We start from the raw sequence: 22,767 nt of genomic DNA on the forward strand, positions 1-22,767 counted from the left end.
CTGATTGAAGCAATTTAAAAGAAATTGGAAGACAACTGTTCCATTTCTCTATGTCTTTGATAATTTCAACGTCTTTTTTTCATTAAACGAATTCTACCTATTATTGATAAAAGTTTTTCTTGAGGAAGATATCGTCTTCCCGCCGAGAACACAATTAATTATGAGATTTTAAAGGTTTTCTAGTAAAAAAATATTGTCTTTCTCTTGACCGTTCTTGTACTTAGCTCTTGGTTTTATCTAAAATGATATAATTTTTTGAGAATTTGGGTTGTTTTGTGGATTTGATATAATATTGTTCTTTTCGAAGTGTTAAGACCAGAACTACGTCAAAGAAAATTTTTTCTTGAGATGCAGAACAGAGACTTTTTATTCAGCTGCGAAGTATATATCCTACCAAAAATTTCCTCTCATCAGTATTGTCGCATTGAAGAACTTCTCTTTGAGATATGAAGAAGAAAGCTGAGCTGTCTTATTGTTCGTATACTTTTTGCTGCTAATTTTTCTTAAACTGGTCATATATACCATTTTATGCTTCAATTTTTTTGTTAATTTCAAGACTATAAAAAATTAGGATGATTCGAAATAAACAAACGCAACTTGCTTTGGAAAACAAATCTTATTGCTAATTTTTGCAAGCTCTTCAGTTCTCCATAGTGTTTTTGTTTTAGCTATTTTATTATGTTCTCGGGGTCCGTTGATAGGGTTCTTAGCTTAATCCGTGTGTTAACTTGATTGTTGACTACCTTAAAACCACTGGTTTCAAAAAGTATATTTAAGATTTGTTTCTCAGCTCTAACGATTAATATAATATGTGTCACAATTATCTGATAAAAATTGCTGCAGTTTCCACTATTTTGCAATTCTGAAACAATCTGCTATAGAAGGGCTAGGAATAGAGCACGGTTTGTAGGATATCACTGCAAAAGGAATTTTTTTCCGAAAAAAAATTTTCAACACTTTCGGCCCCCATTTTCAGACAGTTTAGCCTAATTTTTAATGAATTTAAACTAAATTTTGGCAACGATTCAATCACTTAAGACAACTAGTGTTTTTTTAAAGACATTCTTGAAAAACAGTTATCATATAGTTCTGTCAATGTCTACATTTTGTACTGAAATAAAGAAAATGGATTTTTTGTAAAAAATGAAATTGCAAAATTTAAGTCAACAGATAGAGAATTATTTGAGATTCGAAACTCAAACCAGAGGTTAATTGTTAAATTTTTTTTTGAAAAATGAAAAACCTATAATATTATTTCATTTTGAACCTAAAAACTTGATATAATCTTATATTTGTGATAGCATGCACCCTGTGACATTTAAGAAAACAACAGCGATTATGAGTTGTTAGTAGCAGAGAGATGTCGCAAGACAATATTAGTCTTCAGGGCGCGGACGAATCTTTCTGAAATAAGAGAGAAAGCAGATTTTCGAAAGCTTTCTGACTTACTGTGCTTTAACTGCAGCTTTTAGTGCCGTGACCCTTTTAGTATTAGACTTCTTTACTACAGTTAATGAAAAATGAACTGTTAATTCCATTAGTGCTTAGATTAAATTGTTCTATTATCTTTTAATGATTCTGAGAATTTTTTGACTTCGAAATTATTTGTTTTGAACAAAACTGTCAACATTTTTAACTCTAGTTTACCTATTCAAATTCCTTTTTTTGGCGGCTATCCTGCTGATCATTAATGATGACGACCGACAATTCGTATTGAAAAGAGGCAAGTTGTAGGGCATTCAGATTAAATTATGATCATGAAAAGTACCTGCTTAAAAGCACTATGGTTTTCAAAAAACTACATTTCAGTTTTTAAAATTTGTTACGACTTGTTTTCTCTTTATTTTGCTATGCGTTTCTTCACGTTGACAGCTTTATTGAGTTTCTGATTAAAGCAAATTAAAAGAAATTGGAAGACAAATGTTCCATTTCTCTATGTCTTTGATAATTTCAACGTCTTTTTTTTTCATTAAACGAATTCTAGCTATTATTGATAAAAGTTTTTCTTGAGGAAGATATCGTCTTCCCGCCGAGAACACAATTAATTATGAGATCTTATGGGTTTTCTAGTAAAAAAATATTGTCTTTTTTTGACCGTTCTTGTACTTAGCTTTTGGTTTTATCTAAAATGATATTATTTTTTGAGAATTTGAGCTGCTTTATGGATTTGATATAATATTCTTCTTTTCGAAGTGTTAAGACCAGAATTACGTCAAAGAAATTTTTTTCTTGAGATGCAGAACAGAGATTTTTTATTCAGCTGCGAAGTATATATCCTACCAAAAATTTCTTCTCAATCAGTATTGTCGCATTGAAGGACTTCTCTTTGAGATATGAGGAAGAAAGCTCAGCTGTCTTGTTGTTCGTATACTTTTCGCTGCTAATTTTTCCTAAACTGGACATATATACCATTTTAAGCTTCAATTTTTTTGTTAGTTTCAAGACTATAAAAAATTAGGATGATTCGAAATAAACAAACGCAACTTGCTTTGGAAAACAAATCTTATTGCTAATTTTTTCAAGCTCTTCAGTTCTCCATAGTGTTTTGTTTTAGCTATTTTATTATGTTCTCGGGGTCCGTTGATAGGGTTCTTAGCTTAATCCGTGTGTTAACTTGATTGTTGACTACCTTAAAACCACTGGTTTCAAAAAGTATATTTAAGATTTGTTTCTCAGCTCTAACGATTAATATAATATGTGTCACAATTATCTGATAAAAATTGCTGCAGTTTCCACTATTTTGCAATTCTGAAACAATCTGCTATAGAAGGGCTAGGAATAGAGCACGGTTTGTAGGATATCACTGCAAAAGGAATTTTTTTCCGAAAAAAAATTTTCAACACTTTCGGCTCCCATTTTCAGACAGTTTAGCCTAATTTTTAATGAATTTAAACTAAATTTTGGCAACGATTCAATCACTTAAGACAACTAGTGTTTTTTAAAGACATTCTTAAAAACAGTTATCATATAGTTCTGTCGATGTCTACATTTTGTATTGAAATTTGCGTTTTTTTAAAAAAATGAAATTGCAAAATTTAAGTCGACAGATAGAGAATTATTTGAGATTCGAAACTCAAATCAGAGGTTAATTGTTAAATTTTTTTTTGAAAAATGAAAAACCTATAATATTATTTCACATCGAACCTAAAAACTTAAGATAATCTTATATTTGTGATAGCATGCACGCTGTGACATTTATGAAAACAAAAACGAATATGAGTTGTTAGTAGCAGAGAGATGTCGCAAGACAATAGACAATATTAGTCATCAGGGCGCGGACGACTTTTTCTGAATTAACAGAGAAAGCAGATTTTTCGAAAGCTTTTTGACCTGCGGTGCTTTAACTGCAGCTTTTTGTGCCGTGCCCCTTTTAGTATTAGACTTCTTTACTACTGTTATTGAAAAACAACTTGTTATTTCCATTAGTGCTTAGATTAAACCGTTCGATTAGCTTTTAATGATTCTGAGATTTTTTTGACTTCGAAAGTATTTCTTTTGAACAAAACTCTCAATATTTTTAACTCTAGTTTACATATTCAAATTCCTTTTTTGGCGGCTTGCCTACTGATCAATAATGATGACGACTGACATTTCGTATTGAAAAGAGGCAAGCTGTAAGGCATTCATTTTAAATTTTGATCATGGAAGTTACCTGCTTAAAAACACCATGGTTTTCAAAAAATACATTTCAAATTTTAAATTTTGTTCCGACTTGTTTTCTCTTTATTTTGCTATGCGTTCCTTCACGTTGGTAGCTTTATTGAGTTTCTGACTGAAGCAATTTAAAAGAAATTGGAAGACAACTGTTCCATTTCTCTATGTCTTTGATAATTTTAACGTCTTTTTTCGTTAAACGAATTCTATTCAATTAAGCTCGCTGGTAGTTCGAGACCAAGCCGCCCGACGTTATTCGGATGTTTTTATTGGTCAACTAAAATTTGCAGGGCAAATTTAAATAATTTTGATTTAAAACTAACAAAATGACACTTTTTCGTCATTGTGCCGGTTGTTTTCCGAAAGAAGTCAAGGCGCTATATCTATCCTGAGAGATAAAAAATCAAAATACTGCATATGATATCTTGAGTCAGAAGTCATCAATTCGACTTTAAAATAGTAAAAAAAATCTAAAAGATTCAAATATAGAAACTGATGGAGTTCTATTAAAGACGTATTTAATGGAAAAGAAATCAAACTATGAGGTTTCCCGTTTATAACTTTTTAGATAGTGTCTTAAATTTAGGTATTTCGTAGCTGAAGGTTTGTGACCCAGTTTTTTTATTCCTCTGAAAACTCAAATGTTCTTCCCATCTCCCTGTTCACCTGTGTCTATTTGTTAAACTTTTTTGAAACATCATTTTCGATATATTCAATCGATATATTTTATGACTTCAAAAGCAAACGTAGGAACAGTTTGTGCCACAAACAGAACAAGCAAATTTTTCTTTTGCGATATATATTTAAACCGGAGAATCATGACCTTTCCTGAAATAAGAGAGAAAGCAGATTCTCGAAAGCTTTTTATCTAGCGGTGCTTTGATTGCTGCTTTTAGTGCCGTGCCCTTTTAAGTATTAGACTTTTTTACTCTTGTTATTGAAAAACAAATCGTTATTTCAACTAGTGCTTAGCTTCAACTGTGCGATTAGCTTCTTATGAAACTGATAATTTTTTGACTTCGAAAGTATTCGTTTTGAAAAAAAAATTGTTGACATTTTCAACACAAGTTTACCTATTCATATTCGTTCTTTTGCAGCTTACCGCTTCACCGTTAATGATGATGACTGCAATTTTCCTTTGAAATGAGGCAAGTTTTTTTGCATTAACTTATTTTGTGCCCATGAAGAATACCTGCATAGAAGCGCTTTTAATTTTTTTCTAACAATCATATCCCTATTTTGCTATGTTTATCTTCCTGTCGACAGCTTGGTTGACTCTTAATTTAAAGTAAATTTTAAAAAAAATGGACATCAACTACTCCGTCTCAGCATGTGTTTGTTAATTTGAACGTCGATTATTCATTGAACGAACTTTACCTATAATTAAAAAAGTTCTTCTATTCACTATTCGATGAACATTTGGTCTAACAAAATTTATGAGGTTCATAAAGCTCTGCAGTTATATATATTATTTTTTCAAACCTTCCTGCACGTAGCTTTTGGTTTTTATTGAACCTCGTATTGACAATTTGGAGTTTTTAGATTTAATGTAACAATATCCGTTTAACAAATGCGAATGTGTTAAAACCAACATTACATCCTAACAATTTTTTCGTGAGGTTTCGCAATCAACTTTTTGAAGACTTAACTTCGCAGTTAAAGAAGCTACCAAAAATTTCTTGTCTTTCAGTGTTGTCCCAAGATATGAACAAAAAGCTGAATTTTCTTAATTAAATCGTCTTTTTTTTGCTACTCTGTCCTAAAATAGTCTCATATAAAGTTTTATGCATTGTAGTTTTTATTTTTTCCGTAATTTATGAATCTAACAAATTTTAGCATATTTTGGAACAAGTGAAGCGTCACTCGTTTTGGAAAATAAATAACATTTGCTTGTTTTTTCAAGCTTTTCAGCTCCCCATCGTAATTTTGTTATAACTCTTTCATTGTGTGCCGTTGATGCGTCAAATGGAAAATTAGCTAAATATGTGTGTTAATTTGAGTTTTTATAACTGCGAAGCTGTAAGTTGAGCGAAGCTATATTGCGGTGCGCTTGGTTTTTTTTTGTTTCGTCGTCTGACGCTCTTTTTTCGTTTTACATTTGTTCACACAGCAAAGCTGAAAAGGTCAAATTTACTGAATGAGTTCTTCCTCTAACTAACGGCATTTGCGCGCGTGACGTCATTTCTCACTCACTTTAGCCAAAGTTTTTAGGTTGTTTGCGGGATTAGATTTTGATCATACGTGACTTACCTCACTCAATAAAATGACTTATGCACTCTAAAACTTAAGTTTAATTTGAATTTGTTCAAGGTCAAAGGAACTCATATGTGCAGTAGCGGTCCCTAATAAGAAGCTTCTGTGGAATGAATTTTAACAAGCTTTTTTAATTTATCATGTTTTTTAGCCTAGTTTTTTGAGCGGTGTCGATTATTTTTTCAATTTAGTTCTGTATCTGTTTCTATCTCTATTGTATGGCACGCAGGTCTATTCTTTCGCAGCTATTCCGGCAATCTACCGGATAGGTTGATTACCTTAAAGTAACCCGTTTCAATTAGTACATTCACATTTCTTTCTCAAATGTAACGGTAAATCTATTAAATGGCACAATTGTTTTAAAAAAGTTTCAGTTTCCACTATTTTACTTTTTGGAAACCAAGTGTTATGGCACGGCTAGGATTAGCTCGAAATGAGACGGAATTCACTGAATACAGGTGAGCTGGAGCTGCTGTTTCCTTAATAATTTTTGGTTGGTTTTCGATTGTTTAAATAAAGCATAGAAACATTATTATTTTTTAAAAGTATTTTAGTTTCAAGAGCCACATTCACAAATACTTTTGACCAGAACTTACTTACTGAGAAAAGTAGATTGTATGAAAAACATTTAAATTTGAATCAGAAGTCATCAGTTTGACTTTAGAATAGTAAAAAAATCTAAAAGATTTATATATATAAAAACTGATGAAGCTCAATTAAAATCGTTTATAACGCAAAAGAATTCAAACTAAAAGGTTCCGTGTTTATTACAACACGTTTACACAGAATGTTTTAGTTGGTGTCTTTTTTTAAGTAATTCGTAACTGAACGTTTGTCACTCAGATTTTTTGGTTCCTCTGAGAACTCAAATAATTATCAATTTGATAAAAACAACGTTTGGTGCTAAAACAAACCTTTCTGAAAAATCTTTTTCGATATATTGATTTGATATATTTCATGATTTCAAATGCAAATGTAGGAACATTTTGTGCCACGCACAGAACAAGCGAGCCTTCTTTTTGTGGTATATAATTAAACCTGAGCATCAAATTCGAACAATTTGAAACTTCAAAAAGACATCAAAAGGGTAAAACCTGGAGTGCATTAAGATCTCTTAGAGTCTTTCGGCTTACTAGACTCCAAGTATGCAGTTCATCAGAACTCTTTTCAAGACATAGACTCATGGTTCATGGTGTCAAGGGAGGTTCTTAGATATTTGACCGCACTCCTCCCCCCGCTCTATCCTTCCCGCCCACTTCACGCCCCCTTTCTATCCAATCACCACCCTGCCCATTGTTTCTTCTGTAACCCAGCAGGCTTACACCCCTCCCCCCGTGCACTCCACCACCCTCGCCGCGCTCACTCCATGCCCATTCAATTAAGCTCGCTGGTAGTTCGAGACCAATCCGCCCGACGTCATTCGGATGTTTTTATTGGTCAACTAAAATTTGCAGGGCAAATTTAAATAATTTTGATTTGAAACTAACAGAATGTCACTTTTTCGTCATTGTGCCGGTTGTTTTCCGAAAGAAGTCAAGGCTTTATCTATCCTGAGAGATAAAAAGTTGAAATACTGCATATGATATCTTGCATATTTTGAGAAATCAAAAGCTTTGGGACAACAAATTGGGGTTGTTACACTATGGTACCAAAAAGCTACGTACACCCAAAGATTTTTCAAGAAGCAATGCAAACATCAAATAATATAACTTATTTGAGTTCAAATTTGTTCTCTGTCATTACACCTCTAACTTCTTTAACGTCTAGTAGAGAATATGTATAGTTTTCGTGCAGGTTTCTCACGACGTCTGCGTCAATTTCGTTACAAATTTTATACAATTTTCCCAAAAAAAACTGTCTTCTTCAAACTGAATTTTTTGAAGCATTTGTTAAAAAAACACAATATTTTTCGAGACTTAGTCGAACTGTACCTCAGTAAAATGTATCGTAGCAATAGAAAACGTTATGAGCCACTCTGATGCGCTCCAGTGAGATTTTGAGATCTTTCAAAACTCTTTTTCTGATTTGCTTGACGATTTTGGGGGTCTTCCGCTCGATTGTTGGGCCTCGAAACTGTTATCTTTCAAGTAACGTTTGTATGCACTCTGTGCACTGGATCTTAATTTCAAGTTGAGTTGCTTCAATTTGTCAAACAGTGAAAGAACAAAGCGGTTTAACTATCTTTTCTGCCTAAGCGGAGAAAGTGAGAATGAAATTTCTCCTAAAACTTCTAAATTTCACACCTTTTTTACGCCTTAGCGCAAATCATGCTTTAAAAGCAGAAATCATGCTGTACGTAGCTTTTTGGTCCCATAGTGTATTATTCGTGTTTAGCCGATAGTTAACGACTGCTTTATGTACCAGAAGGCTATCACAGCTCCCGGAGACAAGGCAGGCAAGCACGAAAACGCATTTTCTCAGCTTATAAATTGCAATCTGTTCAACTTTCTGTTTCCGTTTGTTGATGCAGGATGTTTTCCGTTTGCGCCCCACCCAGCTTGGTGGGTGCATATTATTTGCACCCCCAGACGCACGTGCCATATTTTACATTTTTGAGTTACTATGTAATGTCACGTACTCTGTAATTAGGGGTGCATAACGTACTGGGGGCTCAAACGGAAAAGATCCGATGCAGTTTCTATTCTTTTTCAGGATCAGAGACTGCTTCGGATCTTTTCCGTTTGTGCTCCCAGTACGTTTTGCATCCCCCAGTTACAGAGTACGTGCCATTACGTACTAACTCATACTGTAAAAATATGGCACAGTGCGTCGGGGTGGGGGGCAAATAATATGCACCCACTAAGCGGGGGGTGGGTCACAAACCGAAACGATCCCTTCTTCTTTGGAAATATAATTCTTTCCACAGTCGACTTCAAACGACTGTTGTTGACCAAAAATTGGTATGTAAGCAATTGACCTCCTGAATTTTATAATTGATGCCATGGCTTGGATTTAGACCTGCTAATGTTTGCCAAGGCTTAATTGGATTTAAATTTGCCAAGCCAATTTTAATTGGATTTAAATTTGCCAAGCCAAATTTTGGGTGGAGTGCCATTGACATGAGAATAGGTCTGAATCAGTACTGAAATTTGGAAGGACCAGTACTGAAATTAATCTGGATTTATGTCCTGCAGATTGAAGTTCTGTACCAATTTCGTTAAGTTGTCTTGTATTGAGACGAATAATCGTTATACGGAAAATCGGAATTTTTATCGTGTAGGATCTGATAAGATGCTGACTAAGAATTTTTATCGTGTAAGATCTGAGCAGATCTTACACGATAAAAATTCCTCTTATCAGAACTTACACGATAAAAATTCGGTTAAGAGGAATTTTTATCGTGTAAGATCTTATAAGACATCTTATAAGATAAACACTCCTCTTATCAGAATCTTTATCGTGTAAGATCTGATAAGACATCTTATAAGATAAACATTCCTCTTACCAGAATTTTTATCGTGTAAGATCTGATAAGACGGAATTTTTATTGCGTAAGATCTGATAAGACGGAATTTTTATCGTGTAAGATCTGATAAGACGGAATTTTTATTGCGTAAGATCTGATAAGACGGAATTTTTATCGTGTAAGATCTGATAAGAAGGAATTTTTATCGTGTAAGATCTGATAAGACGGAATTTTTATCGTGTAGGATCTGATAAGATGCTGACTAAGAATTTTTATCGTGTAAGATCTGAGCAGATCTTACACGATAAAAATTCCTCTTATCAGAACTTACACGATAAAAATTCGGTTAAGAGGAATTTTTATCGTGTAAGATCTTATAAGACATCTTATAAGATAAACACTCCTCTTATCAGAATCTTTATAGTGTAAGATCTGATAAGACATCTTATAAGATAAACATTCCTCTTACCAGAATTTTTATCGTGTAAGATCTGATAAGACGGAATTTTTATTGCGTAAGATCTGATAAGACGGAATTTTTATCGTGTAAGATCTGATAAGAAGGAATTTTTATCGTGTAAGATCTGATAAGACGGAATTTTTATCGTGTAAGATCTTATAAGACATGTTTTAATGATTTCAATATAACCGTATAACGTAGTCAAGTTCCTATGAAAGTTAAAAAAATCGGTCAACTAACCAATTATGAAACGAAAAATTGAGTGTTGATTCTGTTTTGGCGGCAGTTTTATTGTGAGTGTTAACTGGGTATTTTGACTAAATTTAGCGGTCCAAGATAGTTTCGGTGTTTGAAAAAAAATTTCAGCCTAGTTTGATAATCAGCGCTTCAGAGAAAACCTATGCCACTGGAATAACCTTTTTACAATATCTTATAAGTCTTAAAGGACAGTATATGATACTTTTCTCTTTGTTGCTCTGACGCTTAAGTGTTGCGTGCTGTAGCTTTCCGGCTACTGCTTGAAGGCAACTCTGAATTGTCTTCAATTTGAAGAGCATGCCATACTTCGAGAACTTTTAGAGTCATAGCTTTCCAAATGTTTATTGTGTAAGATCTGATAGGAGGAAATTTTTATCTTGTAAGATCTGATAAGACGGAATTTTTATCGTGTAAGATCTGATATGACGGAATTTTTATTATGTAAGATCTGATAAGACGGAATTTTTATCGTGTAAGATCTGATAAGACGGAATTTTTATCGTGTAAGATCTGATAAGAAGGAATTTTTATCGTGTAAGATCTGATAAGACGGAATTTTTATCGTGTAAGATCTTATAAGACATGTTTTAATGATTTCAATATAACCGTATAACGTAGTCAAGTTCCTATGAAAGTTAAAAAAATCGGTCAACTAACCAATTATGAAACGAAAAATTGAGTGTTGATTCTGTTTTGGCGGCAGTTTTATTGTGAGTGTTAACTGGGTATTTTGACTAAATTTAGCGGTCCAAGATAGTTTCGGTGTTTGAAAAAAAATTTCAGCCTAGTTTGATAATCAGCGCTTCAGAGAAAACCTATGCCACTGGAATAACCTTTTTACAATATCTTATAAGTCTTAAAGGACAGTATATGATACTTTTCTCTTTGTTGCTCTGACGCTTAAGTGTTGCGTGCTGTAGCTTTCCGGCTACTGCTTGAAGGCAACTCTGAATTGTCTTCAATTTGAAGAGCAAGCCATACTTCGAGAACTTTTAGAGTCATAGCTTTCCAAATGTTTATTGTGTAAGATCTGATAGGAGGAAATTTTTATCTTGTAAGATCTGATAAGACGGAATTTTTATCGTGTAAGATCTGATATGACGGAATTTTTATTATGTAAGATCTGATAAGACGGAATTTTTATCGTGTAAGATCTGATAAGACGGAATTTTTACCGTGTAAGAACTTATAAGAGGAATTTTTATCGTGTAAGAACTTATAAGAGGAATTTTTATCGTATAAGATCTGAGAAACGTCTTATCAGATCTGATAAGAAGATGCATCCCCTTACAGGCTATTAGCAAGATGGTTTTGTCAGATATTTGTCAGATCTTACACGAAAAAAAATTCCAGAATCACTGGGGTTGAGTCTGAGTCAGTTTAAATTCAGCGCTCCTCTTTACTAATACGGAAGCCTACGATGATTTTCGATAGTGTAGGCCATATTGCATATAAGTACACAGCCAGCACCTAGTTTAATTCACAGTAACGTCTTTTCATGGGTTCAACTAAAGTCTTTACATAGCGAAACAACGTCAAGAACGGTCTTTTCATGGGTCGAGCACGAGCCTTTTTTGTTGATAGCTTCAAATCAACAGCTGAGGCTATTATTTCCCTTCTTTTGGTTTTTACGATTCAAATAATTTGAATTGTATTAGGGTGCTGCCTTTATACGACTCGGAAAGGAGTATTGGAGAAGTCCTTTTTTTGATCGATAATTTTTTGGAGTGTATCTAAAACAAGATAGAAAAGTCAATGCCGCGCGTGAAAACTAAGTGTTTAGGTCAAACAACCAAACTAATTGAAGAGCTGAGAGAAGAGAGAGTGATTTACAATTCATGCCGCTTTTTTGAGAAAGAAGGTGTGATGAAGTTTTTGCTAAGCGGGCAAAATCTTTTTGATCACTTGCGGCTTTTTGGAAGCAGTTCTTTTTTTTCTTTTACTTTGTTTTTTTTCGTTTAAAGTGGTTGTTCTAAACCATGTTAATAATTAGTTGATTGTTTGGCATCATTTTGACCATCACAATCTTATATTAGAGATTTATAAGCAATCATGTGCTATTTTAGTGATTTTGCCGATTTGGACTCTCTTTTAGCCGCTTTTGTAATTATTTTCATGTTTTTAGTGTCCACGGAATTTTTTTGGTTTGATTCAATTTTCATGTGGGTTCTCAAGCCCTTTTTCAATTTTTAATTGAATTTTGTTATATTCGAAGAATACAGTCAAATTTTTATCAACTTTTTGCTTCATTTTTCACTCTTTCAATTTTCCGTTGCCTAATTACTGTTTTTTGCCTTCCAGAATATTTTTTATATTTGATTGTTTATCTGGGTTTTGTTGTAGAGTTTTGTTGCTAAGAGAAAATAACTAAAGGTTTGATAGCACATTTTTTATTGAATCGAAACAAATTGTAGTTTTTAATTCGTTCTCATGTTTGCAGGTGCTGCTTTCCGGTTGCGTTTGGGTGTCGTGTGGCTGCTCAGAGAATGAGCAGGAACTTTTAAAACTACGTTGAAAGCATCTGTTCTAATTTTCGGGGAACATTAAAAAATTTAACAGGTTCTAAGGATTTAGTTTTTTTCTTGTTTGCTAGGTATTTCTTTTTCGAGATGTGTCGCTCGTTATGTTTTGTATTAAGCTCTCTAATCTTCTCCTCAGGCTATTAAAACAGCTCAACTTTTTTGACTTTGTCGAATAAAAATTCGGTTTGCTTAGCTTTAGTTTACAACTTAATCAACCTTTTGCAATGTTGTGGAAGTTCTTTTTGGTTCCCATGTATCATTTTTTTTCTGTCAATATCTTCCGGTTTCGGTTCTTTTCGAAACTTCTCTTGAGCATCAGTTGCTCAGTAGAGCAATCCAAAATAAACCGAATCAATATCAAGAAACGAAATTGAAAATAGAAACGGTATATGCTCATGAAGCCCAATTCTAAAAGCCCGCTACCTGCAATTTGTCTTTTCTAGTCATTGTATCTCCTCATTAAAAAACAGTAGTCTGTCTTTCTGCGGAATTTGTTTGTACAAAAATCAATTTTTTCTTTTTTGTTTCAATCCCAATCACTTACATGGGAATCAATGACGTCCTTTTTGCGGCGATGTGCGGAGTTTGTTTTTTACTACGCCCTTCTTTTCAACAAAACTGGTGTATAATAGACAAACTGTTATCAAAAATTAAAAATGGAGTCGAATCCGGTAAAAAAAATGGCAAGAATTTTTTCTCATTTTTTTTCCTTTCAAGTTTTTCTTCTATTTGTTCTTTTGGTTTTAAGTTGAGTTGAAAAGTGAAGTTAATAGATATGCAGTTAATCTAGTTTAATAAATGGTCAGGGCGTAAGTTGATTGTGATTTCGACTCAATTCCGGAGCATTCCGGATATGTTTTTTTACAGATCTTTTCACATTTTTCCATAATTTTTTTGTCAAATCGAAGTGACGATTTTGGTCACGGCAAAACAGGAAGTGCAGCGCAAAAGCAAATGCTTTTTAGCATGGATTTTATGTGATTTTTTCAGTTTAATTTTAGAGTACAGCGAGAAAACATTGTTTGAAAATTCAGTTTCTTGCTCGTTGCTTTTTGTTCAGATGAAGTAATCTTAACGTGTTTTAATTTTTTTTCTCTTTTTTCTTAATGGCTTTAGAATCTATCCAGTGTCTATTCTAGGTCTAGTTTTCTTCCAGTGTTTTTCTTAGTCAGTGAAAATTGAATTGAAGTTCAGGTTTTGTCCTGCTATGTTTTTTCTATTTCGTCGTCAAGATATTTGTTACGACAAAATGACTTCACAATCACTTCAAATATGCTTTCTGCTCATTTGTTCAAGCAATTTTAACTTCATGCAATTACCTGTCTGACACCATTTTTCACTCTTAGTGGGGAGTTTTTCTTGTTCATTCGCTTGAATAAGTTTTTTGGTCACACGTGTCTCACCTCACTCTCAAAAATGACTTCATCACTCTGAAATTGACCTTTTTATTTTAATTCAAAGAAATATGGTCAAGTGAGTGTGTGTCAATCTAATTGAGGGTTTTTTGAGAGCAGTTATTAGAAGCAGCAACAATTTAAACAAATTTTAAATCAACATATAAAATCTCTGCGTTTAATAAAAAGTTTTGTTTTAAACTTCAGATATACAAATTATACGAAGCTATTACGGCTAGATCTGCCACGTTTCTTAGCCAACTAAGGCGAAGTACGGCTTTTAATAAGTCGAGCAGTCGAATTTGTTCATGATAATCTTAATTCTTTTTTTTCATTTAAAGTAATTAATTTTTTTCGGAAAACTTTATTTTTTATTCATAGCCGCCTCATCTTCTCAGGCTTTCATTAAAAGTGCAGTGAGGAAACTTGTGTGTGAACAATTTACTGTTTTTTTAAAGAAGTTTGTTCAGTTGTGGCAATGCAATTTTTAGTTGTGCTGTTTTTTTCTCGAAAGCAAAAATTTAAAAGAGTTCAATTTGTGCTTTGAGTTTCATTGCTACCGTTTTTTTTTTCAATATATTGTTACCAAATCGATTTCCAATATTTTAAATCACGCACGTATTTGTTGTATTTTTTGTTACCGTATCTTATCTCGAAACAGGAAGTGGAGCGAAAAAGCGAGTGGTTTTGCGGTGTGAAATTTTTTTCACTCTAATTTTAATGTCGCCAGTTTTTTTTTGTTCAAATGCGGCGTTTTCATTTTGATTTTTACTGTTTTTTCAATTTTTTGGACCGTATTGTTTTTAATGAATGGTTTTCGCAATCCATTCATAGTTTATTCCAGGCCTATTTTTTTATTTGAACCGAATTTCTGTTTCTCGCCAGTGGTTTTTTGTTCACATGTGGCAATTTAACATTGATTTTCAGTTTTTTTAAAATTTTTTTTGGTCTGATTTTTTGTCGAAATGATTTTCCCAATTCAGATATAGTCCGCTCTATGTCTATTTTTTTGTTTAGTCATTGAAAATGCTTTGAATTGTACTTCAGGACTTGTGCTGCTATGATTTTTTAATTTCACTTTACATTTTGATCAGGTTTTCCGTTGTGCATAAGTCACAATTTTCACGTTTGACTGCTGAATTACTTCACTCAGTGTTTTAACTGAATAGATTTTAATTTTTTCCCTGATTAAATTAGGCAATGTGGTGAATATAGTCTAAGCCAAAAGATCAAAATCAAAAGAGACGGGATGTAGCGAAAAAGCCCGGTCATTAATTCGTTGATGATTTTTGAAATTGTATTTTGCACTGATAAAGTGTTTTGGTTTCTCTTTTCATATTGACGCTATCCATTTTCGTAATTATTCTGATTCTGGATAAATTTTTCTGTTTATGAGGTTTTTGCTTCTCATCGTTACGATGATTTGTTTCCAATGGAATGTCTTCATTGGAGTGTCAAGTCCATGTCAATAGTTAATCAGTTTCTCTGGAGTGTAACCTGTATCCTCTTTTTGCAAAACAAGAGAATGTCCAACAACAAATGAAAAAAATTATTTCCTTTTTATTTATTATTTGCACAAAAATTTTTTGGAAATGCTTTTGAAGAGAAGAAATTTTGTAAACGTGTGTCTTTTTTCTGCAAACTTTTTGAATGACCGTTTTTCGACTTTTCGAGTGACTTTACGGAAGTTTGTTTAGTTGTGGCAATGAATTTTTTGTTTGTGCTGTTTTTTCTCGATTTCTCGAGTAATGGTTTCATTGTGTCAATTGTAATGTTATAAGCAAAATTTTGAAAGAGTTTAATTTGTGCTTTGAGTTTCATTGCTACCGTTTTTTTCAATAACTCGTTCCCCAATCTATTTCCCATGTTCAAAATCACGCACCCATTTGTTGTAAGTTTTCTCATCATATCTTATCCCCAAACAGGAATTGCAGCAAAAAAACTAGTGGTTTTGCCTTGTGAAATATTTTGCACGCCAATTTTAAAGTAGAGTCAGAAAAACGGTGTTTGAACAAAAATTTATTTTCTCGCTAGTTTTTTTGTGTTCAAAAGTGGCGCTTTCTTTTTGAGTTTTACTGTTTTTTTCCATTTTTTTGGATTTGATTATTTTATTAATGGTTTTCCCAATCCATTCAAAGTTTATTCAAGGCCTATTTTTTTATTTGAACGTAATTCCTGTTTCTCGCTAGTGCTTTTTTCGTTCACATGCTGCATTTTGACATCGATTTTCAGAATTTTTAAAATTTTTTGATCTTATTTTTATCGAAATTATTTTCCCAATTCAGTTATAGTCTGCTCTATGTCAATTTTTTTGTTTAGTCAAAGAAAATGCTTTGAATTGTACCTCAAGACATGTGCTGCTATAATTTCTAACTTTGTCATCAAGATTTTTGTTTCAACCATATGACGTCACAATCTGCTTTTTGTTCAATTGATCATGAAATTTCAACTGAATTGCGTTCGTGACGTTATTTTTTGCTCGTAGTGGAGCAATTTTTTTGTTCATTCGCGTGATTAAGTTTTTGGTCACTTGACTTACATAGCTCTCAAAATTGACTTCCTCACTTTAAAATTGACTTTTTAAAAGTTTAATTCAAGGAAATAAGGTCAAGTGAGTGTGTGTCACTCTAAATGAAGGATATTTGAGAGCAGCTATCAGAAGCAGCAACAAGTTAAACAGATTCCTAATCAAAATATAACATCTCTGCATTTAATAAAAGTTTCGTTTTAAACTTCAGATATACACAATATACGAAGCTATTACGGCTAGTTTTGCCACTTTTCTAAGCCAATTTAGACCAAGTACGGCTTTTCATAAGTCGAGCAGTCGAATTTTCGAGTGACTTGTACGGCCTTGACTTTTGCGTTCTGCGTGATCTAAAATGATCTCTCAATTGCGATTTCAAGCAGCGGAACACAATTGGCGGCAATTTAATACTGAAAGTCAAACGTTAAGTGCGCAAACATTGGTTTTATTTTGTCCACTTTAAATCTTAATACTGGTATATATTAAACTCAAATGATTTTGTTTCAAGCTCCTAGTGAGTTATGTAGTTCTATTTGTCCCCCCCCCTCCCGACTGAAGCAGATTGCAATTGATTACAGCTCCCACTAGTCATGGTCATTCGAGAGCAATTTTTCTGACGTTAGTCGATTATCTTTCATTTTGTTGTACCTTCAATTCCAATTGGATTTATAGAAATACAACGACCGATTTTTCCGGGCAATCTGCCTTAGGAACTGCACTGCAATAGAAAATATCATTTGAAAAACAATTGAATTTTTGTCAAAAAACTTCAGAAAGGTTAATGTTTTGCCAGAAAAACGTTTTTAGATAATTGTTTTTGCGCAAGTAGAGTATAATGCCAGTTTGTCCGGCTGAATGAAACTAGTTATAGCACAGTGATAACTTTGTCATAAAATGTCATTTCATGAACAATGAGCTATACGCTCTGATTAGTGTTGTGATTTCTTAGTGGATGTGATTGGACAATCACAAGAGTTGCCTTTCTCTTTCGAAACTTCTTGAACCTTGAAATTTTGACTATACATACCCAGTAACTACTTTACTGGCAATAACCAACCCTTAAAGTTCAAATAAAATACATGGACCCAGCTTACAAACGTAAGCTCGAGTAAAAGTCCAGCTTTACGTTTGGGTTCAGTTGAAAACCGCAGCAAAAACGTGGGTCGAGCTATAGTAGAGATGGCGACTAAAGTTGAGCTAAAAATGTTTTCTTTGTTTAAGTAGAATATGGTCTCTTCATACACTTTTTTTGATCCAGCATGGCCTTTCCATATTTCGAGCCCTGGTTTATGGTGCCATTATTTTTATTAAATCAAGGGCGTAAGATAATGAAAAATCTTTATTTGTATTGGGCAAAGTAAAAAATGTGTCTGATAGAAAACGCAACTTATAGGAAATCAGTTATTAGGTCTTGTTTTGGCTAGGGAGATACTGAAATCGTTCCCAGTAATCAAAAGTTACATTTGCTACAAGTCCTAATGCTTAGTACTTCTTGCCAGATTTATTTTATGTTGCAAGATTTTTGAAAGGCTTTTAATCCATTTTGTGTCTAATTTTGAATCTTGTGGCGATAATTTTACAAAGTTTGAATCCCCTTGTTGACGGGTGTAAGTTGTTGCAGTGGATTATGGGATGAGTGGTTACATTGACACAGCGCAGTATGAGCTCAAGTGTTGTGGCCTGGAAGACTGGGAGGACTGGACTCTGAGCAAGTGGTACGACAGGAGAGCCACGGTCTGTCTTAATTACCTTAGTCATTCAACATTAAATATCTCAGATGATCTTACAAGATTCGCAGGTGCACTTAAAAGTTAAGGCTTTAATCTATCAAAATCTTATAAGAAAACTATAAGACTTCCCGGGCCCAGGTGAAGACGCTAGAAAACGATAAATTAAAGAATATTGGCGGTGAATATATTGAATTTATGAGTATTGCCGTTTCTAAGCGTAGATATTACATAATGTTTAGATCTTTCCTAATTTTGCGTTGAATCTAGCTTTGATCTTACATAATTTTGCGCTCTAAGCCTAGATCTCGCATAATTTTGCGTGGAATTTGAGTTAAGCGTTTATCTTACATAGTTTTGCGTTCCTACGCGTAGATATTACACACTTTTTAATAGCCGCGCTGGGGCTATTATTGGCCTTCTCTTTTTTTTATTTCGTCATCACAATTTTGTTACAACCATATGACGTCACAATCATTTCAAACCTGCTTTTTGTTTATTCGTTCATGCATTGATTGTTTTTGGTCACACAACACTTACCTTACTCTCAAAACTGACTTTCTCACACTGAAATAGACTTTTCTTTACTTTAATTCAAAGAGATATAGTCAACTGATTGTATATCACTCTACTTGAAGGTTATTTAAGAGGAACTAGCTGAAACAGCATTAAGTTATTCCTAATCAAAATTTAACATCTCGGCCCTTAATGAATGGAACAAATTTCTTAGTTGGTTTGTCTTTTTTTACCTTGTCTGTTTGAGTTTGCAGATCTACGAAGCTATTGCGGCTGTTTTCTGGCAATCTCCAAGCTATGTTGTTGAATTTATCGATGATCTTACATGTTTTTGCGTTCTAAGCGCAGATCTTGCATAATTTTGCGTTGAATTTATCATAGATCTTACATATTTTTGTGTTGAATTTAGCGTTGAGCTTATAAAAGTTTTGTTGAATTTTGCGTTGATCTCACAGAGTATTGTGTTTCTAGGCGTTAATAATTTAGAATTTTGCGTTGACCTAAGCATCGATCTTTCAAAAATTTGCTTCGATTTTAGCGTTAGTCTTGCATACTTTGGCGTTGATTTCAACCTTGATCTTAGATACGTTGGCGTTGAATTTGGCGTTGATCTTACATATTTTGGTGGTAAATTAAACATTGATTTTACATAATTTTTCCTTTATAAGCGTAGATCTTACATAGGTTTGGCGTTTCCAAACTTAGACCTTGTATAAATTCAACTTTTAGTTTTAAGCTTTCGTGTTACTTATTTTAGAGTTCAATTTAGCGCTGATATTAATTAAATCCACTGTTCAAGTGTAAGTTTGGGGGTGGAGCTGCGGGAGCTGGTATGTGGGACATAGGTGGTAGGTGTAAGCGTGCCATTGGCATTGGAACTGGCAGTTTTCAAATCTTCCACATACCATAGCTAGCTAATTGTATCATTATGTTGCAGCATTTGCATTACACTATTTTGTGAGATTAGGATCACAATCAATCAAGTTTGAATACAGTTTTTGAAACTTTTTGTTAGCGCAACAGAAGGCCATGATGGAGACAATTTTAGTCAGATCGATGGGTCATTTGTCCTCAATCGTAAGATTTTTATGGATAGTCGCAAAATGGTAGCTGAGGCTTTTTTTTGCCATCACTTGGTTTTTTACAACCCAAGAAATAGCTTGTGTTGGGGATCTGTCTTTTTATTACGACTCAATGAAGAGCATTGGTGGAGCGTCTTTTTTATCGGTAATTTTGTTGGAGTGTATTTGAATCAGGAAGTGAAATGCGTGAAAACAAAATGTTTGGGTCAATTGCTGAAGAGCTAAAAGAAGATAGAATGGGTTTTTGTTCATGCTGATTATTTGAGAGAGAGAGAGAGCGAGAAAAATAGGAGTGAAAAAATTTTCACTGCGCGAGTGGAAATTTTCGATCACGTGCGGCTTTTTGAAAGCAGTTTTAGAGTTTTAACTCCAACTTTGGTCAATGGTGTCTCGCTCAAATATCTGAGTTGGTGACAGTGCGTTTGGAGTCTTTTTTTGCCAACCGAAACGGCTTTTACAATCATGTTGTCGATTTTTAGCTATCTTTACCATTTTGCCATTTCAGCAATTATTCTGTTCTTCTTAAAAATTTTATTATCATTTGGGGTGTCTTCTGGTTAAAATCAGTTCGTTTAGAACTTTTTGTTGTATCCCATTTTGGTTAGTATTAACTTTGAGTTGTTTTGTGAAAGAAAATTAAGTAATTTTAAGCAAATTTTTTTGCAAAGTTTTGTCGGGTTTTAAGTAGTTTTTTCGCCTATTTCTTCCAATTTTATGGTTCTCGCTGTCGTTTTCCTAGATAAGTTTTTAATTGGTAGAATTCTTTAGGAATTGTTACAATGAAGTTGCAGTTGAAAGATAGTTAGGGTATTCTTAACTGAAATAATTTATGTTTTTCTAATTTTTCAGGTTTTTTCTTTGCTTTTTTAACTTCATTTTTCAAAATATTTTTCTGCAACGTATTGGTCAGATAATTCATGGAGCTAAAATTTAATTAAACTTTCTCCAAATATTGTTTGAGAGGTTTCATTTTACTCTTTTAGAGTTTTTTTCGTGTTTTTTTAAGGAATTTTCTATTCTGTTTTTTTCCTTCTTACCTTTGTTCCTTCTACATCAATTTTCCCCTTACTAGGTTTTTCTTTAAGATGCTATTTTGTTACGAACGACCTGTTTTTCAGTATTACCATGTCTTACCTGTAAATTAGGAGTCGCAAATTGATTTAAATTTCATGAAATGTTTTAAATAGCCGCACAGCGATAGCTGGGGCTATTATTGGCCTTCTCTTGGTTTTTTTAATAGCCGCCCTCATCTTCTCAGCCGGCTATTATTGCGGACGTATTTTTTTTTACTTCGTCAAACTTTTTTTCGCTTTACCATTTTGCCGCTTTTTCGACATTTTGCGTGAAATCTTTTTGACTTCTCTAGGCTAGTTTCTCTCTTCTCTCATTCTGCTAAAAGTGAATTTGAACATCAGTTGCTAAGCAAAGCAATTCAAAATGAACAGAGTCGGTATAAAAAATTGAAGTCAGAAATAGAAACGGGATAAACCCATAAAGCCCAATTTTAGATGCCCGCTATTTGAACGTCGTTCCTATAAGTCTTAGTTACCACCTCTAATGCTTATTGGTGTTGAAAGTAGCCCCTGTGGCCTCTCTCTAAGAAACAGAAGTATGTTCAACTACGAAATGCCATCAAAATAAATCAGACTTAAAAAATTTTTGTACAAAAATCTTTTTTTAATATATTCTATTCGTTCAATCCCAATCATGCTTATTGGAATCAACGGCGGCTATTTTCCGGCAATCTGCCGGCTATGTTTGTCCTTGCAATTTTTGTTAAGATCATATGACGTCACAACCATTTCAAATCTGCTTCTTGTTCATTCTTTCATGCAATTTCAACTCATTTTTCGCTCTTAGTGGAGCAAGTTTTTTTGTTGATTTGCTTGGTTAAATTTTCGGTCACACTTGACTTATCTCACTCTCAAAAATGACTTCCTCACTTTGAATTTGACTTTTATTTAATTTAATTCAAAGAGATAAGGTCAAATGGGTGTGTGTCACCTTAAATGACGGGTATTTGCGAGCAGCTAAGAGAGGCAGCAAAAACTTATACAGATTTTCAATCAAAATATAACATATCAGCGTTCAAAGGAAGGACGAATTTTTTTGGTCTCTCTTTTTTGCTGTTTTTTGAGACTGCAGATCTACAAAGCTATTGCGGCTATTGTCTGGCAATCTGCCAGCTATGTTTGTTTTTTTCTTTTTTTCTGTTTGATTTTCTAAGTTGTTGTTTTAAAAAGTTCAGCGTAAAAATTAGGAGGTGCTTCAAGTCCGTGGGGTTTGTCAATTTTCAATCCCGAGTCGTTTCCGGACTTCTTCCGTCTATATTTTCTTTGTAAGACGTGTTCACAAAATTTTTGATGACTTTGATCTTTCAAAAGGAGATAAACAGGTAAAGCCCAGTGGTATTTAGGTATCATTGGTTGCTGAAGGCTGGTTTTTGTAGTCTTTAAGGTGCTTAGAGTGTTGCAGCTGCTGAGTAGGCCTTAACACAAGATTAAAATGTCATTTTTAAGAGATTTTGAGCTCAAAATTATGCAATTTTTCTTGTTTACTGCCATTTGTTGAAATCAGTCTTAAATCTGCTTTTGTCAAAGTTTAATTGAAGTTGTTTGTTTTAAATAATTAATTTTTATAAGCTTTTTTTGAGCTATTTGTTCTCGTACTGAATACCTAAACATGCAAAGTGATACTCACTTTTTTAAAAACTGTTTTAAGTTTTTCCATTCTCAGGGGCCAGGCAACCCCCTCTACGGTATGATAATGGGTTGCGGCATAGTTTTAGTGGCAATTGATTTGATATCAACCTTTTAATATTTTTTTGGTAAAATTTGCAATTTATTGTCTTTTGAAAGTGTTTTGCTTTTGTTCAATTATTCCTGCCGCAGTGGCCAGGCAAAATCCTATTATTTGATATCATATTATTGCATAATTGCTCGGAGCACCGGTACGGTTTTGAACTTTT

General features: G+C 33.5%; 1 protein-coding gene across 2 annotated transcripts in view; it reads left to right on the plus strand.

The window, feature by feature from the left end:
• Positions 1-22,767, plus strand: part of LOC142338385 (uncharacterized) — a 117,354-nt gene that overhangs the window by 86,174 nt on the left and 8,413 nt on the right. Inside the window, exons 8-9 of one of the 2 annotated variants that reach the window (XM_075388122.1) lie at positions 8,242-8,302; positions 18,096-18,208. In XM_075388122.1, coding sequence (XP_075244237.1) covers positions 8,242-8,302; positions 18,096-18,208 — 174 coding nt within the window. The remainder of the gene's footprint in view (positions 1-8,241; positions 8,303-18,095; positions 18,209-22,767) is intronic. The other variant, XM_075388123.1, reaches the window with a different exon arrangement.

The sequence above is a fragment of the Convolutriloba macropyga genome, chromosome 4, assembly GCF_964194025.1.
Source record: "Convolutriloba macropyga chromosome 4, txConMacr16.3, whole genome shotgun sequence".
In the NCBI taxonomy this organism is placed as follows: Eukaryota; Metazoa; Xenacoelomorpha; order Acoela; family Convolutidae; genus Convolutriloba; species Convolutriloba macropyga.